The sequence below is a fragment of the Camellia sinensis genome, chromosome 8, assembly GCF_055761805.1.
Source record: "Camellia sinensis isolate YWXY chromosome 8, ASM5576180v1, whole genome shotgun sequence".
Lineage (NCBI taxonomy): Eukaryota > Viridiplantae > Streptophyta > Magnoliopsida > Ericales > Theaceae > Camellia > Camellia sinensis.
Genome location: NC_138968.1, coordinates 108,891,866 through 108,911,017, shown reverse-complemented (window position 1 = coordinate 108,911,017; position 19,152 = coordinate 108,891,866). Strand labels below are relative to the sequence as shown.

The window sequence follows — 19,152 nt, the reverse complement described above, 5'->3', positions numbered from 1 at the left end:
TCCACAGGTTGTTGATGAGGCAGGGTTTGGCCTATTTTGCACGGGGTTATCACGTCTCGCGGCGAGTAGGACCCTCCTGGGTGCACTAGTAGAGAGATGGTGGGACACCACCAACTCTTTCCATTTCTCAGCTACCGGAGACATGACGATGACCCCATATGACTTTGCTATGTTGACGGGCCTCGACGCGGGAGGTCGGCCGATCCCATATGACTTAGACATGGGTGAGTGGGAGGCAGCTTGGACCTATCTACTCGGAGCCCATCCGCCGATCTACCGATCATCACACTGATGCATCCAAGCAGACTAGACCCTTTGGAATAAGTATACTTCACATCACGAATGGGATGCTGATGTGGTTTAAGAATGTGGCTCACAATTAAACTTGGTAGGTCTCGCAATGTCAATCCACATGTCACATCATCGCCATATGCAAACATTGGTAGGCAATTCTCAACATTTATAATTGCAGATTTTGCCAAAAAAAAATTGCCCACATGGGTAGATGCAGACCCCAACTTCTGATAAAAGCTACCAGCCACCCTCTTGACATGAATCTGAGAACTCAGTGCTTCTTGTCCAAGCACAGCAGGTAAATGTGGTTGTGAATTGCCAAAATTTTGGGACAGTATGTAGCAACAATGTCATCGCTTGAGGGACTATAAGCAAGTGATGTACACATGCCTTTATAGTCCAATTCAGGGAGCCAAAAAGGCCTTCAATGAAAATAAAAAGAAACGTTAGTATAATCATCAATGTTTGTGGCACAAATGAAGCTCACAATTCAGTTAATAAAAGTAATCATTGTTGGTGTCCTTTGTGTATAAGCATTGTACGGTTTCATGCCAGAATCCAAAAGAAAAAAAACGCCAGGGCCAGACCTAAGCTATCGCACTATTGAACATGTGACTTCTTTCTTTTTATTTCCCTCACCAAATGACAAGAAACCTCATGCATTCTGAACTAGATGCGTCAGATTCTACTGCGTGATGTAAATGAGCCCAATGTTAACATAAATACAATTTTAAATTGATACAAGGATGAGAGCAAAATATACGTATGTATTGAATGAATAATAACCAAAAACTGAAGTTCAATATAAATAGGAAAACAACCAAAATCCTAAAAGCCTAATTACAGATAATAAGACTAAACTACCCTTAATGACTAAACTAAATAACAAGAATATAAACCATAACATATTTCACATAAACAACCATATAAAGCACTACTATTCTCATTTTTTATATTGATATATTAGTATTACCAAGTTATGTTGAGTGGCACGTTTAAAATTATAGGTGCACCCACTTTTTTTTATCCCTTTTTTTTTTTTTTTTGCAGCTCTGTTGCAAGATATATTTTTTTACTACGGGTTACTATTATTATCATCATCTTTGGTCCAATGTCAACAGAATACAGAGTAGGGGGTAGCCCTCCCTGCCTATGAATCCCTCAACCCAGATGAAGGTAGGACTCGACTCAAGGTAAGGCAAACTCTAGTTGAAAGTTCCTTTAGTGTTCACATATTCTAGTTGAACAATAACATGACCATTATAGCAGCTATAGTTTTCGATCAGCAACAAAAAGGGAATTGCTTTAGAGAACGTTTTGAGGAGGAACAACCTTTATAACGAACAAGTAAAAACAAACAAATGAATCCACAACAAACAAATGAAAAAATAGAGGTAAAACCAGATCCATAATTCAATCCCAAATACATCCACAACGAGCAAATGAATTTCAAAATAGTGCTAAATTCACACAAAAAATGCTTTCTCATCTTCTTTCATTAATTTCCATTTATCTCCTCCTGCCGTCAGGATAATAACAACAGACTTGATATCAAGATACTTTTCCTTTGAATTGCTTCCTGAACTCTTCCATGAAGATTAAAAAAAAGAAAAAATAAAAGGGTAATTCTATTCGCACACCATACTTTATCTCAGTACACACCATTTGTGCCGTTTGGATATCAACTTCCAAACAAAAATAAAATGTTTGAATATCAACTTCCGAACAAAAGCCAATTGATCGAACACAAATTCTGTTCGATAGTTGATATCTGAACATTTGTATTTTGTTCGAAAGTAGAAATCCAAACATTTGCATTTTGTTCAGAAGTTGATATCCGAAAACATAAATGGTGTGTACTGAGACAAAGTGTAGTGTGCAAATAGAATCACCCATAAAAAGAAGTACTAATACTTATTCCTTCCCACATTGCCCTTCTATAGCCTCACACCCACTTTGTTTATCATAATTAATCAAACATTGAAGCCTACTAAGTTTATTCTCATTCCTGGAGGACTTTTTTTTTTCTCCCCTTTTTACTTCTCCTCCTTACCCTTTACCAAACTCTGGAAGCTCACTACAATCAAAGCTCTTCTCTTCCACCTTTTTATCAACCTTAGCCAAAACCTTCACTTTTGAAATTAAATCTCCAAACTGTTCAATACTCTCATTGGTAAAAAAAAATTAAAAATGAGTTTCTCTACCTTAAGAGTGTACCTATCAACCTTTTTTTGAGACATAAAAGACCTTTGGCATCAATGTCAAGTGAACATTCATAATGATGTGGATCCCTTGAAGCACCATCCTCCACAATACCACACTTCATTTCAGTTCAGTGATTCCCCTCCACCTTGGTTGAAATACAGTTGCTAACTTACCAAAAAGTAAAGGAGTATATTTGCCAAAAAGACACTGATTATTCCCCAATGGTTGGTGTCAGACAGCTCAAACAGAAAACTTCAAGCGCGGGGGCAGGAGTAACTAACAATATTGCATCATTGAAGAATGGCACCGAATTGATGAATATTAATATATGAAGAAAAATCAGAAAGAAAATTAAATGGAATGAGGAAACACAAATCACTTGTAAATACTAACAGAATATACCACAAGTCTGTATAAACCAACCTTTCTTTGGCACCACTAGTGTTCCACACACATGGGCCAATTGCAGAAGCAGTAAGGAGACTAGCACCGTGACAAAGAGTGGGTTTGTGTTCAAAAGAGTGTATAGTATGAATGGGTCGCGAGCTTAGTCCATTGATGGATTGAACAGGATGTACTGTCTGACGCATATCAAACACCAAAAGCATGCCGTTCTGCAAAACCAAAATGGTAAAATAATGACCTGGAAAATGCTATAAGCCTACAAGGTTCCAAACAAATGATCAAATTTTATGGCAATCATATCATTATTGTGAATCAATTAACTGGGGGAAAAAAAGGATTTTTTTAGGAATGAGATGAAATTATTATCAAGACCCTGAGTTTCAATATAATATAATGCATAAGATGAGTCCTCTAAAAAATTATTTAACAGCTAAAAACTCTCGAAGCAGCTACAAATGGTAAAAACAGAGACCTGTGAAGCATACTTCAAAGGCAGGCTAACCATATTTTTGGATATAAAACAATGCGGAGAGTTAAAGATCAAACCTGTATGCCAGCATACATGTAATGTGAACTGTTGGGATCCCATGAGCATGACCAAGCTGGGCCCTGAAATAGAATATTTAAGAATTTAAAACTAGACAACAGGTGTGGAGACTAAAGAATGACAACAATAAAGAAAAAAAATAATTGATACAACTGCTTTTTTATTTTTTAATTTTTTTACGTTCTTTTATTTTTCTCAAAATTCCAAGATTGTAAATATATGGAAGCTCTTAACAATTTTGAGGCGAGTGAAGGGGTAGTTCTACCACAGACCAATAATGACTGAATCAACTCTTCAGCAATTTATGTTTTCGTATGTTTTTTCCTTTTTTTTGGCTGCGGAAGTAGAACTGCACCCGTGTGCATGCTTATGTGTAAGAAATCATAATTCTTTTATATAGGAAAAAAAAAAATAGACTCATCTAAACAGCAGTTGAAAGATCATGAGGAACTCCAACAAATTTCTATAGAGTTACATTCTATCTATCATAAATATAACCAAATATCAGAGTCATGAAGGAATATTCTTTTGGGGTTATGTGCACCACAAAAATCAGATATGTTTAGCTTTGTTATTTCCGAAAAGAGGCCATCTCGGAAGAGGACACTGTCCAATCACAACTCTCTTAATCTCTTTTGTCCCTACTCAGCTTGGGTAACTCATTTCTAAATGCTGCCATTCTCCTCGGAATTACAACAATTCTTCAAACCAAAAAAAAAAAAAATTCCTTTTAGAAGACTATCCTTTCTCAGGTTTTGTCTTTTGTGTGGTTTATAAGTAATATGTATAAGCCAGTGTAAGTTTAGCTTCGATCTCCAACAAGTAGATTGGAATTTCATCTGCATTCCCAAGGAGTAGGCTCACTGGTATTAGACTGCTGATTCTTATGGGTATTAGACTACTAACTCTTATGGATCACACCATATATGGCTATAAGGTTTCCTTTGGAAAAAAAGGAAGTCCGCAGAAAAATTTTGTGACTTGAAAGTATAATGATAGGTCCTACCATGAAGATCGAAGGACTATTGGGCGGGTATTTGAAAATATAGTGCTTGACAATCAACCAATTGATGGACATGCTGCCAAATAGACGTAATGCATGAAAGACGGTGCAATAAGTGAGCCATCTACTTCTTTAATTCACTTGGTAAGTGAAATGTGGGCATTCATTCTCTCTCATCTATGTCAGATAGATTGTTATTTTCAGCTTTTAAGTTGGTCCCTAATGGTAGGTTAGTACCAGACATTAAGAAAATGGAGATATCAGGAGAATTTTATTGCATAATGTACAAATGTTAGGAATGTGGTAACTTCTGATTGTTGCTTGAAACAGTTAAGCTCAAAAGCACTTTTCATTGGAAGCCATCAGATGGTTAGGCTCTGCAACTTCTATCATTGGTATTTTGTTGATTGCTAGCTTGAAATATTTTTTCTAAAAAGCACTTTTTTATTGGAAGGCATGACGGTTAGGAAGCCGCTACTTCTTTTGTTGGTTTTTCTATTATTCAGTACACCCCTTACATCTACATGGAATTTTGGCCCTTTGATTTCAATCAATGAATCCGTTAATTCCTACATTAAATGAACTTGGCAAGGGTGCATGTCCCAAATGTCAGATCCTCCAAACCTTCAAAGTTTACAATAAAGGGTTGCTAAAAGCGTTGAGTCTCCTAAAATTGGTGTGGACACTGATAAAAAGTAATTTAAGAGGAAGGGGTGAAGGTGAAAATCTGATTGATAAGTTGGGATTGTACTGTCTTAGTTTTGTTTATCCAGAATCCTTTAGATTCAAGTGTTTTTCTCCAAATCTCCAATTTCGTGTTAACTCCTTCTCTAGTGTCATTCACTTACACGATATCACTTACAAAAAGCATACACATGGCATGTCATCCTGAATATTTCTCGTCAACTCATCCATAATTAACGCAAAAAGATAAAGACTTAAGGTAGATCCTTGGTATAACCCTACAGTGAAAGGAAATTCATGTGCCTCCCCAGCAGGTGATCTAATAGTGGTCACCACCCTTTCATACATGTCCCTAATCACATTAATGTAACCTTTTGTCACCCCTTTCTTCTCTAACACCCACCATATTATATCCCGAGGCACTCTATCATATACTTTCTCAAGGTCGATAACCACCATATGAATGTCTCTTTTCTTTTCTCTATACTTTTCTATTACTCTCCTCAACAGATAGATCGCTTCCATTGTTGACCTGCCAGGCATAAACCCAAATTGATTCTCTTACACCTCTGTTATATCTCGCAATCAGCGTTCCATCACCCTCTCCCACACTTTCATTATATGATACATTAATTTGATTTATCTATAGTTGTTACAATTCTGGACATCTCCTTTATTCTTATAGATTGGCACTAAAATACTCTTCCTCCACTCATATGGCATGTTCCTAGTCAACAAAATTTTGCTAAACAACCTAGTCAACCAAGCCACCCTTTTTTTACCCAAACACTTCCAAGCTTCAAACCTATGTAATTTGATCTTTTTGACACTATATTGAACATTACCAATATTTAATTAGACTGACAGACCATTGTGTTCAATGCCCAGAATCTTTGGGGCTAGCTGCATGGATCATTTGTGTGAAAATATTGTAAAATGTTATGTCTATATTCAGTCTATTGCTGATAGTGCCAGCACCCCGCATTGACACGACCAACATTGGGTATTGACCTTTTTTTGCTCTTCTTCCCATCCCTGCAACTCCATCAGCATACATCAAACCACTTCTTCATGATGCACTTCTTCATTAGTAAACCATGCTAGATGACTAGCTTCCCTTTCATCCATGATTGCTCTAGTATGTTGCCTTCCATGGATGGAATGATCTCTTCAATGGCTCTCTTGTAATAGAACTCATTCACATAAATTCCTCCTGTTCACCTGAGCTCAATCCTAGGAATTGTTTTTTGACTATCCCAGTTTTTGTGCCATAAATCAGACTCTCATAATAGCAACCTCGCCAAATTTTCCATTAAATTTTGCTATTGTAACTTAGCTGATCTAGTTTTAGCTTTTCCAGACAATGTCCAGATTAATCCAAAACCATAAAATTTGCCAACAAGTTGAGGGCAAAGGGTTTCAGCCACTGAAGAATAAGAAGTGGGAGATGAAAAAAGTAAATAAAATGGATCTTGGCACTCCTACTTTTCATCATAGGTAGGACAAATTTGTAACAATTAAATTTCAGTGTCATCTAGGACTAATTACTCATTTTTGGGACTGGTGTTTTATGGTCCCCTAGTTATACTGATATGCAATAGGTACTGCATCAGACAGTACTTCAACTGACAAGATGACACTTTGCAAAATACTGCCAAATAAACTGGAAGGGTTCATTATTTTCACAGGAATTGGAACTTCAAAACAGAAGAACTATGCTCAACTTGAAAATGTAGAAAAAAAGAAAAAAAGAAAAAGAAAAAAAAGGAGCATGAGTAAAGATATATCCACAAACAAGTAAACAAGAAGTAACAAACTTTTACCGGTAAACTATAACTGATGACAACTTTGTTGCAGCCCATGCTGAAACAATAGAAGAAACTGAGTCAGCTAAACTCCGAAAGAAAGTGTAGAAAAACTAATATCTTCTTGACAAAAAGAAAAGACAGTAAGTATACCTAATAATTGATAATTTTTTACCCATTGAAGCTAAAAGTACAAGTCTCCCACAAGGGGAGACATGTAGATCTTTAACAGCTTTTGTATTTGAAGGAAGTTTTATGTCTTCATTTTGATTTGGATCAGTCAAGTTAATCTAGAAAAGCACGTTCAAAACTGATTATGAACAGAAGAGTGAAGTGTAAGTTCTGAATAAACAATGAATGTATATGTTGCAAAATAAAGTATACTTCTTTGAGCAAGAACTTTACCTTCTTGAGCATATGTGTCCCACCCATCCCAGAAATCCTTCTAGCAAAAATCAGAGTTTGATAATAACAATCCATATCAAAAATCCTCGCACTCTCTACTGCCATCTCATGCTGTAATTGCAAAGATATCAAGATAGGAACACATGACAAATTGAAAAAAGACATCTTCTTGGGAGGATAATTCTAGTGATATAACCAGTAAATGGCGAAGCAGGTGACAGCAGGACTATAAACCTTACCAAAAGGCAACAACCAAATGTAGGTCTTGAAAAGACTTCTATAATGAAAAGGCATCTTCCTATTTATTTCTGTCCTTAATGAATTTGTTAACCTACAAAGGAAGCTATTTGGATTTTGGCAGTGCCTTCAGTGCATGTGAGCTGGGCCATCAAAAGATTATCCCATAACCAACTTGCAAGAGGAAGGGAAGGGCATGATCGAAAGATTTCAGAAGAAATATTCTACTCATTTTCAGGGTGTCACAAAGTTAGCTGCCTCTCCTCATTCTCTCCCTTTCTTATCCCTTTTTCTATTTCTCTCTCTCTCTCTCTCTCTCTTCCTTATTATCCAACCATGAATAATATTTTTCTCGGATTGAAGAAGGGAAGTTTCAAAAGTTTTGTATCATGTTGATGCTTCCTAGATATTAAAATTAAACTAAGAAAAGAAAATCAAAACAGGAAATAAGGATAAGAAAATTCTCAAGGCAGATTATTTTGAGCATAAACTAGTACGACAATATTGCATGGATTGAGATAAACAGGCAGCAAATCAAACAACTAAGACTTAAAGGCATGCAACTAACCCAGTGATAAAATATAATGGCACAAGACTAGTGAGAAGGATGAATTGGTAGGCCAATGTATGACAGGTAAAACACTACTAATATGTCTTATGTTTATCTCAATTGAAAAGAAGCGCCAACTCCAAAACTGTGCGTTTGTAGGGGGGGTGTACACATGTGTATTGATTTTCCACCTAGGAATGGCAACGGGTCGGGCCGGGGCCAGGGATCGCACTCCCCATCCCCGATTCCCGAAGGGCAAAATATCCCCGTTCCCGCCCCTGATCCCCGGCGGGAAACCCATCGGCCCCCCCGCCCCAGCCCCCAACGGGGATCGGGTTTCCCCGACCCCGAAAAATCCCCAACAATCATCAACCACAACAACTCAACTCTGAAAATTCAGATCTGAAAAAACCCCCCAAAAGCCTCAATCATCAACAATTTAACAAATTTTTTTTTAAATAACTCAACAATCATCAACAATTTAGTATGTTTGTTCATATCACACACACAAATCTAAGAAAACCCTAACAAACAAAAAAAAATTAGAGCTGAAAACAGAGTAAATGGAGGGGAGAAAAACGAACAAGAGAGAGAGGGAGAGTTGAGAATCTGAAACTCTAAACTAAACACACATATATTATATATATATAATACGGGGTAACGGCACGGGAGAGAGAGAGATCTGCTCGTTGTCGGAGTTGGCGTCGATTCAGATCTCGTGGCATCGATTCGGACCGTCGTCTTCGTCGTCGTAGTAGTCGGAGGTGGCGTCATCGTCGGTGGGTTTGGTGAAATCTGAGTGAGGGAGAGGGAGAGAGACAATAAGAGGGAGGGAGATGAGAGGCACATCACTGAGTGTGAGAGGAGGGTTTGGTTTTGAGTGAGAGTGAGTGAATGAGGGAGAGGAAGAGAGAGAATAAGAGAAAGGGAGATGAGAGATGCAACACTGAGTGTGAGAGGAGGGTTTGGCTTATATATATATATATATAGAGGGGTAAAATGGTAACTTCACTTCGGGGATAACGTGCACGTGGGGTGGGGGCGGGGACGGGACTGGGACACTTATCCCCGTCCCCGGCCCGAAACTAATCAGGAATTGATTTTTAAATGCCATCCCCGTCCCATGGGGGATATTTTTTGGAGAAAAACCGCTCAAATCGGGGTTGGGGGGTCGGGTTCCCGTCGGGCCGGGTTCAAATTGAAATCCCTATTTCCACCCCAATGTCTCATTCCATTCTTTTCCTTTCCTTTTCCTTCTCTACATTATCGTATCCTCTTCTCATGGTCTTCTCAACAAGAATGGACTCTTGGCTAGAAGTTAACGAGTTTCAAAGTGGAAGACAATTCATCTTGTAACTTGTTTGATATATGAGCATCGAGGGTAGGCATCTCAAGTGCAATATATAACGCTTTCCATGCACGGCAGTCAACTATACATAAGCATTATAAGGCAGAAAACTATAACCATGATTGTAAATTTACCATGAACTAATGAACAAAAGACACTCGTAGGCCTCAATACCAAGCAACAAAGCAACTTAATTTATGAGGAATTACATTATAAGTATATATTACTACAAAATTTCCAAAAGGAAACCACAAAAAGACACACCTCTAACACAAAACTGCAGCGAAAGGAGCCCCATCCATCAATTCTGGTGCCAAAATTAAGCCCTGTGTAATCAAGATTCAAGTCTAAATTATAATCTGTAGAAACGTAAATGATGCCACAATTCTCAAACTTGTCAAAATAAAACATTAGTAGGTTTTAGTAGGTTAATAGATCATCAGTAAAAAGCTGAAAGATAAATACAAATCAATTTGAGTTCATAGCACCAAAAAGGTAAAATATAAAGTATGTTTTTCAATCAAGTTGGTGATTTTATCTTCTTATTTTTTAACTTTTCTTTTGGCTCGGATTTCAGTTATGTTGATATATCAAGATGATTACAAACAGCAAGTCAATTCTTTCAGATGTAATAAATCAAATAGTCACTACACAGGTTCTCTGTAGCAGTTGAACAGATTATAAGACATCATATTGCCAACCAAACTGCTAGCATGGATTATTATGATTATGAACAACAAGAAAAGATGAAAATGACAAAGGTATCTACAACATGTTGACCTTCCAGTACTTTAGGCACCAGTAAGCATTTCTTAAAAGTGTACATACTGCATTCAAGAAACCAACTTTTGAATCATTTGTAATATATATTTTTCTGAGCTTGTATTAGAGTTTCTCTCTCTAAAACTCTCTAGAACTCTCTCTACAATCTCTCTCTCTTTGACTCTAGATTCCATCATCCACTTTAACAGATAACCTACAAGAATAGCAGTTCCCATGGATCAAAGAATCCTCAACTCAACAATCAAGGAATTAATTGTTCCAAAATATGGTTATATGGGTGATACATTTGAACCACCAATAGGCCAAGCACAAAGAGTTCTCCTGTCAATAATACCAAGATATATAAGCACACTCTCTCCTTAGAGTCTCCCCATCATTTTGCTTAGTTAAAAACAAATAAATAAATAACCAAAATTGGTTTGTGGAAAGCAGCGGCTTCTATGCAATCCTTTCGATATTTACCTGATCAAGACCAATTCGACACTTCCACAACTATATCTGTACAATTTTGTACCAACATGTGAAATTCTATACTACATTACGGAATTTGAATTCAGAATCTCCAAAGAAAAACATTCCAAAAACCTGCCTAAACAATTCTACACATGTTATATGTGTCTAGATATCACCCTCAAGATATAATCCACCAAATCCTTCCTACTACAGATGCAGCTCTGCAGCCAAAGCAAAAGAATCCTAGCTCAAACAGAGGGTAAACCAGCCCAACCATATAGAAAAATTTTCTACACCAAAAAGGGGAAGAGGGAGATAAGAAGAAGAGACAAACAACAATAGCAACTGCATCAATGACAAGAAAACAGAAGCAGCACACACAAATACTGTCTCACTAAATTTATTTACAGGATAAGATCTTTACCAGATTTTCCTTCCTCAACACCCTCAGCAGTATCAGAAACATGAGATTTTCTCCTTATATATTCTAAAGCTACATTCTGCATACAAGTTGGATTCTGTAAAACAAAAAGTGAAGCCCCATTTGGCAGCAAAGAAAAAAGAGAGGAGACAGAATTAGAAACTCAACATACTTTGTCAAAAAAATCAGATGCTTGATATACATGTAATTTAGTTTGACTAATCTGTTACAACAATTACTCCCACCAAATGATAGTTTTTCCATATGTACCATGAAATTTGGTCCCAATAAGACATGTCTTTTGAGGAGAAAATGTCCAGGAAATTTCATGGGAAAGGAAAGGAGGCGTCCAATGGAATATCGAGAGTTTAAAAAAAAAGGCAAGAGAATCTTGTTATGAACTCTTACCAATTTCCTAGTCAACTTTTGATGTACATATGTCCATCGTTGGTATGTTCTTCAATGTTTTTGAAGCCTTTTAGAAGACTCAAAAATATAAAAAAAAAATACCAAAAAATCCAATGACTGTTCTTCAAGGACTTCTTTAAAACCTACTGCTTCATTTTTACTGAAATTTATCACTGAACTTTCCACAAGTATCCTGATTGATTCAATTTGATCCCTCCACTTCCTTCCATGGTGATTGACCCATGCAAAGCAATGAAGACATTTACTTTTAATACATTTTGTAATATTCGAATGTCAAAATGAAACCATTGTACATCCCATGTTAGTTATAGATGGAATCAGTAAAAAAATTGAGTGATGAAAGAAGAAGCTTTATTACTGAATTCCAACAAGAAATACATTATTGCAACCTATGAAGCACGGACACGGACACGGACACGGCAATTTTCAAAAAATGGGGACACGGACACGGCAGGGACACGGCGAATTTTATTTTATTTATTTTTATACATTTTTATGTGTTATGTAGATTCATAATACATTAATCCTAAATCAAAATTAACAAACACTAACATAGTAACATTAATTCAATAAATATAACCACTACATTTAAATAAATTAATAGATCATCCATTCACAAAAAAGTTATAATAAATGATAACAAGAAGTAAGACGAGAAGGGGAAAACATTCAATATCTAACAATATTATTCACAAAAGCACTAAATAAGAGAGGCAGAAGAGAAGAAAAAAAAAAAAAAAAATTAGCCCCGCCGTGTCTCCTGCCATGTCCCTATATGGACACCTGTGTCCTTGCCGTGTCCCCTACAAAAATATCATTAAGTTAAAGGAACACACCATCTGGCATGTCCCGTACGTGTCCATGGCGTATCCTTGTGTCGGACACCGCCACGGCACTGATTTTGGAGTGTCCATGCTTGTAGATTGCAACCACTACTTTCTTCATATTTTCTCTTTTTGGATATGTAGAGAATTCATTAGAAAGCAGCAGGGCAGGGGGCACACACAACTTGAGAGAATGAGTCATAAAAATAAAAAGCCTATGCAGCGTCATGAAGAAACAAAAGAATTGAAGCACCCTGAATGATTCAAAATAGCATCAGGAGAAAGGTTTCACTTCCCCTATCACCAAACAAAAAATCCCTGAAAAGAGCACCCAAATCTGCTCCTTCCAAAATGCACGTTGTGTCTCTCAAACTCTCTTTCCAAGCATGGCAGGAATTCAAAATATTATTGACACTAATAAAGTCAGTAAATATTTAATGTTTTCTCATGGTTATGTACTATTTATGTATTTTAAAGGTATGAATAATGTTTTAAATCCATCAATGCCAGCCTGGCAAGAGAGAGAGAGAGAAAGATTGCTGATCATTATGAGAGAAGCTTTTATTAGTTGCAATTCTCACCTAAGTAGTACAACCCCTAGTTAAAATCTAGAGCAGAGTTCTGTATAAAAATGTTTCCAAAGAAGAAAGAACTCAAGTGAAGTGTCTATCTATGAGAAGGCAGTTGTCATAATGTTAATCAAAGAGATTAAGATAAAATAACAAAACCTCAGCAGGACAGATTCGATGCCAAAATTTTGCAAGCATTCAATATTATAATGTGTTTTAGGAGATTGAGTGCCAGCTATCCTAAATCTGATTGAGTGCCAACTATCCTAAATCTCAAAAGCCATGAGTTCTTTTTTTCTATTTGTTCTTGTTCACAACAATATTTGAGGGGCCATGCCTCCCTTTTGCCCCTGCCTGCTTCATGGTTTTTGTATTGCTTTCGGACCATGTTTCTTGCTGAATATTATCTGTACTGTTTCAGTTATCCAAGTGTGACTTGCCATTCTGGTGAAGTAGTCTGATAAATCTGAACTAGATAAATATGCATGTACAAGATATATAATTTTTAACTAATGAAATACTAAAGATTGGAAAATCTAGAGCACAGGATTATGGAAAAGCAAAATAACCTTGACCATCAAGACAAATTAATTTCCATAAACCCTAGCTCCATATCTGATGGCCAACACAATTACACGTTCATGTACACAACCATAATCCATGACCAAAGGCATAAATTTTGAATCAACAGAAACTATGCATTACTTAATTTGCAATGAAAGTAAACTCTTAAATTATGTTTATGATCAAACCAACCTCCTTGAGATGACGCAATTCCTTGAGCAAACTATCTTGAATATCAAGTAGATTAGCTCTCTGCATAGACAACAAGAAAGCATTACAGTATTTCTGCAGCAAACAATGACTTACAAAAAATAGAAATAAATTTTGCAACCAATTTTATAGTAACTAAATGTGACAGACACAACAACCCAACTATGACTCAATTCTCTAATCTTGAATATCAAGTAGATTGGCTCTATGCAAAAACAAAGGCAGCGTTTGGTAGAATTTTAGAATTATAATTTGAGTGTGGCGTTGTATTTTGAGTTTGTGAGTTTCTGAATTATGATTTGAAAAGAGAAAATTTGTTTGGTTATGAGTTTTGAAAAGAGATTTGAATTGAGTTTTGAATTTTTGAAATGAATTTTTAAATTAGAAAAGTTGTTTGATTCAAAAACTTATAATTCATAACCAAACACAAGTCAAAATTTTATTCAAAGCTCATAACTAAACTCTTTTTAAAATTCAATTAAAAAAATAATTATTGTTAAAAACAATTTTTTTATTTAAAATTTTTTATGTAAAATATTAAAAAATATATTATTTTTTGTTAAAAAAAATTATAAACAAATCCCCATTTTTTTTTTTTTTTTCAAATAACAAGTGCCAATTGTCCACCAAAAAAAAAACTGTTCCGGTCGACCGCCTGAATATCCAGAAGGATGATCGCGTAGACCTAATTCGCTCTTTTCAAAATTCAAAATTCAAAAAACTCTCTGCTCTCCAAACATGATCTAAAATGAGTTTTGGAATGCGACATTAGAATCAATTTTTGAAAACTTAAACCGAACAAAGCATTGAAAAATGCACTGGAATCATGTTTCCAAAACTGCTCCAAACACAGCCAGAATTAAGTTTGAAACCAATTTTATGGTAGCCATTGGTAACCAACACAACTTTCTGCAATAACTCAATCCATATCCATCTGCATGAACTATCTTAAGCTTGCACCAAAATTTTAAACCCAAAAGCAAGCAATATAGGGAGACCAGAGAAATGATTACCAAGATATCATAGCCAGACCTGTAGTATTTCAGTTAATGTTATATTCAGGTAGAAATATCATCAATAAAAAATGAACATAAAACCTGCTCAAGCCAATATCTACTCAGCAGCAGTATGTTTCTTTGCATGTAAGTATGCTAACCTCAGTCTTGAGACACCTATTTTCAGCCTCAAGTGATTTATTTTCAGCACCAAGTGATTCAACTTTCTGCAGAAAAGTAGAGACATGAATCAATACAAGTTCCTATAAAATTCCTTTCAAACATCAATCCCATGAGACAAGAAATGATGTTGACCTTTTCTGAATTTTCATCAACCACAATTACTGGTGATGCATAAAGCTTTCGAACATCCTTCAAGGTGATCTTTTCGTTGCATTGAGGGCACTACAACATGGAAAAAAAGAAGTTAAATTGAGATTCCACTATCTGTTCTAGTGCAGCCTTATTACAGGATTGGCTATTCAGTTAAAATACCTTGGCAGAATATCCACCACAGTGTTGAATCCATCTATTGATGCAAGACATACCATAAATGTGCCCACAAGGAAGACAACTACAATTATTAGATATCTAAATAAAAAAACAAAGCAAGACATAGTGGAAACAGAAATGCAGACAATATTCTTATATATCAGATGTATCCCACTCTACAGTACTATGTCGAATAAAAATGATAGGGTGTAGACCAACTCTCTGTTGAGTAGCATTTTTTCGCTGAAGGGCTTGATACCAACTACCAATGGTCAGATGTATCACTTAGCTCCCATCAGTTTAGTGCATATCAGTTTAATATTAATGAAATTTGATCTAGAATCTCATTGTTCCATTGAAAGCATCAATCAAGAAAAAAAACTAGAGAGAGAGAGAGAACTTTTAAATGAACTTCTTCTATAATAAATCATGAATACAACATCCAATGAGACAATAAATGCATACATTATCAAAAACTAAAATGCTATTGGTCCAAATTTTTACCAAAACTATGTTCTGAGTCTTCTATTGTTGGATATAGTTTCTGTGCAAATTAATTTTTGGGAGTCTCTCTCTGGGAAAAGACTACCGATTTTTTTTTTTTATGGAACCAAAACTCAATTTTGAGGGGCATGGCTTGGTGCAATGGTAAACTAGGGACATGGACACATATATATTGCATATTGTATAATATTCTTAGACGTGATGTGATAAATTATTTAGGAATGCTCTTGAAATTAAATAGGATTTAGAAAAAAAAAAATGAAATTTCCATCTCTCATCCATGTGTGACGCTAGAAATGTTTCCTTACTAACAAATGTGAGTTTTCTCATCTTCTCAAAGTTAGAATCCAAGTGTGTACATTGGATACGGGCATTGGCCACATATCCCACACCCATAGCCTTCTTATATCCGGAGAATGTACTTTGGGAAAAATAGAAAAGTCCATGTAACACAAGATGAAACTTATCTCAAACTAGAACCTACAAAATCCTTAGCATATGTGTATATATGATAAATGGGTTGGGATGAGATTTGAAGAGATTGGAGTAATAATTTGAGTTAGTGATGGAGAACAGGTACAGAACCCGTCAAATGTAGAGAGTGTGGTCAGAATAGGGTCTGTCCCTATCTACCTCGTTGACTTCTCTAGGTGAGAGTGATGTCAAGAAGGCATTCATCCATTTAAACCACCATGGAGCAACAATCTTGGGATATGGCCTGGTGGTTTGGGCACATGGCATTCATCCATCACATTTGGAGCTCCACTACCCATCATTCAATGATCAGAAGCTGATGGCAACAACTGTTCACTCCTGCGGTTAGCAAATTCAGCAATACAAGAGATAGTTAACCTAGCATCCCACCAACTGGAAGTGGTTGAGAAAGTGGCTCTAGCATCTAAGGGAGGACTGGTTATATAAGGTCAGATTGCAGAAGTACAACCAATCATCCAATCAACACAACAATATTTAGCAACTTTAGTTTTATTAGCTATTGTAATTTCCATTTCCAAATTAGTTGAGTTTGCTCCAATTATTGTAATTCAATCCATTGAATGCAATATTGTTTTTCCACACTCGTTGCGTTTCTTTTCCACTTCAAATGCCTAGGAGATTTTAAGTCCTCATTGAGACAACCAAAGAACCAGGTGATCTTCACCCTGGACAACATACAATCTCTAGAAAAGATGTCACAATCCATTTTTGCACCGAACTACACCTAGTCCTGACACGCTGATGTAGGACAAGATTTTAAGAAATTCTATATCTTTATTTGTAATATTTTATTTATTTTTTATTTTTGATTGGCACTGGGGTGTTCAAATTAAAGTCCGACTAATCCTCAGGTGCACTGGCCTTGCCCGCAAGTGCACTACAATTGATTCAAGAGCTTTCCCCCAATCCGATGGCCCCAAGAAATTGTTAGATTTCTTGGTGTCCAAGTTTACTTGGCCTCCAAGGTCTAGGTTATTATAAATAGCTATGTAACCCTTATGGTGAAGACTATTTTGTTCAATAATATTAAAATATTTTACTCTTCCTTGTGAGTTCAAGGTTATATTTTCTTGTGGATTCAAGAGTACCTTTGTCTACTAGAATGATATTTAGTCCCCTGTATATTCCGCTGCATCACGTGTCCATTCATTCACCCCTGAAGCCATTCCTCCTCCTTTCTTTCTTTTTTTCCCCCCGAGAAACAACATCGTAACTTCTTTTGACAAGCTAAAACCAACATCAAAACTGAACACCCCTAGACTTAATTAATCTAATTGACCTCTACTCTAGTTATTACACAACAAACAGCATAGTAATTCAAGTAATATTACCACCAATTGGCATATAAACACGATTGAACTAAATCATGAGTGGAAAAATATCTACAGTAGCAATAATGAAAAGGGCTTGTCTCACCAAACTTGATGATCGCCTTGGGATTTCCATGGCTCCATACAAATAGGGCAACTCAAGCCATCCAAATTGTATTCACTCAAATCCCTCTTTGTACAGCTTTTCTTTTCAGTTTCAGTATCTGCATTCGTCGACAAAGCCGGCGAAGCTTCATTGTTTACAACCGTTGCAATTCCGCCAATATGTAATTCTTCTCCATCAATGAGCATCGCAGTTGGAAGATCAGAGGGTGTGGGTTGATCAGGGGCTGAAGGAAGAGTCTGGGAAACCCTAATTCTGCCCATTCTAGCAATGTGAGTTTCGCGATGTGAAGTCAAACTCAGGAAGGGGTTGGCCATGGAGAAAAGAGAAGACGGAGAGAGAGTGTAGAAAGAAAAGTAGAGAGAGACAGACACAGGGAGGGAGTCGGCAGCAGCTATATACGGGCCTCGCTTGGAAGTGGGTTAAAACACCTTTTAATTTTTTAATGAAAAATGTTAGAGGTATTAAATTTTTTACTAAATAAATGATTAAATGTTTTTTATATGTATGGGATCTATAAAATTGTAGATCACACACTCATGTAAGACATTTAAACATTTATTTAGTAAAAAATTTGGTATCCTTAATATTATTCTTTTTAAATAATATAAAGACCTTGGAGATTTTATTAAATGTGGTGTGAGACGCCATAATGTGAATTTTTATGTGGGTTATGTGGAATATTTGATTGAATTTTAAGAGTTTTTAATATTTTTATTAATTTTTAATTTATTTTAAATTACATCTCTATCTCATACATTTTATATATATATATATATATATGTATATATTTAAATTAAAAAAAAATTAAAAGACTAATTTTTAATTGACTTTTCAAAACACCATAGTTAGCCACACGGCAATAAAGGGTGACACGGATGCTCCGTTTGGGAGGAATTGTCATGTCATTCGACAATTTCAATTAGGTTTTGTATCTTTTTAATTCTGTTAATTGTTTTATATAGGGAGTCTTTTTGATAAATCTATTTTTTAAGAGTTTTATTTCATCTAATTTATATTTTTTTTTTTGACTATATCATTAGGTCTAATTTGAAATAAGAAGACCAAAATATCATTTTCATCTACTTATGTTCAATTTAGTTTACATTATTTTCTTATATTTCAATAAGTCCTATGGGTGACATAATTACCAAAATACCCTTAATATGAATGTTCACACCGTCAATATAAATGTTTATATCGTCAATGTGTAGGGGCCCGGCTCATGTCGATCCTCGTGAGTGCCTGGAAAAATTCGAGTCGGGCTGGCCCACAAGCCAAAAAAATAGGTCTGACCCGGCCCGTTGATAATATGAATATTCACATTGACAAGTTAACATTCACATTGATAGGAGTGTAAAATTGACCTGCGGCCCGTGGGCGGCCCGAAACCAGCCCGTCGCCCGGGACGGGTCCGGGCCGGCCCGTTTACAATATGAATATTCACATTTACATATTAACATTAACATTAAAATTGACAAGAGTGTAAAATTGGC

At 36.0% G+C, this 19,152-nt stretch overlaps 1 protein-coding gene across 1 annotated transcript; it reads right to left on the bottom strand.

The window, feature by feature from the left end:
• Positions 1-439: 439 nt before the first annotated feature.
• Positions 440-18,072, bottom strand: LOC114277472 (uncharacterized). Its single transcript, XM_082883097.1, has 13 exons — positions 17,639-18,072; positions 15,227-15,305; positions 15,047-15,136; positions 14,893-14,958; positions 13,719-13,778; positions 11,144-11,237; positions 9,748-9,842; positions 7,349-7,459; positions 7,097-7,233; positions 6,962-7,001; positions 3,451-3,513; positions 2,923-3,113; positions 440-716 (listed from the first exon to the last, which is right to left on the bottom strand). Exons 1-13 carry the CDS (start codon positions 17,971-17,973, stop codon positions 566-568), a joined length of 1,512 nt encoding a protein of 503 aa, XP_082739223.1. The 5' UTR covers positions 17,974-18,072; the 3' UTR covers positions 440-565.
• Between the last annotated feature and the right edge of the window lie 1,080 nt (positions 18,073-19,152).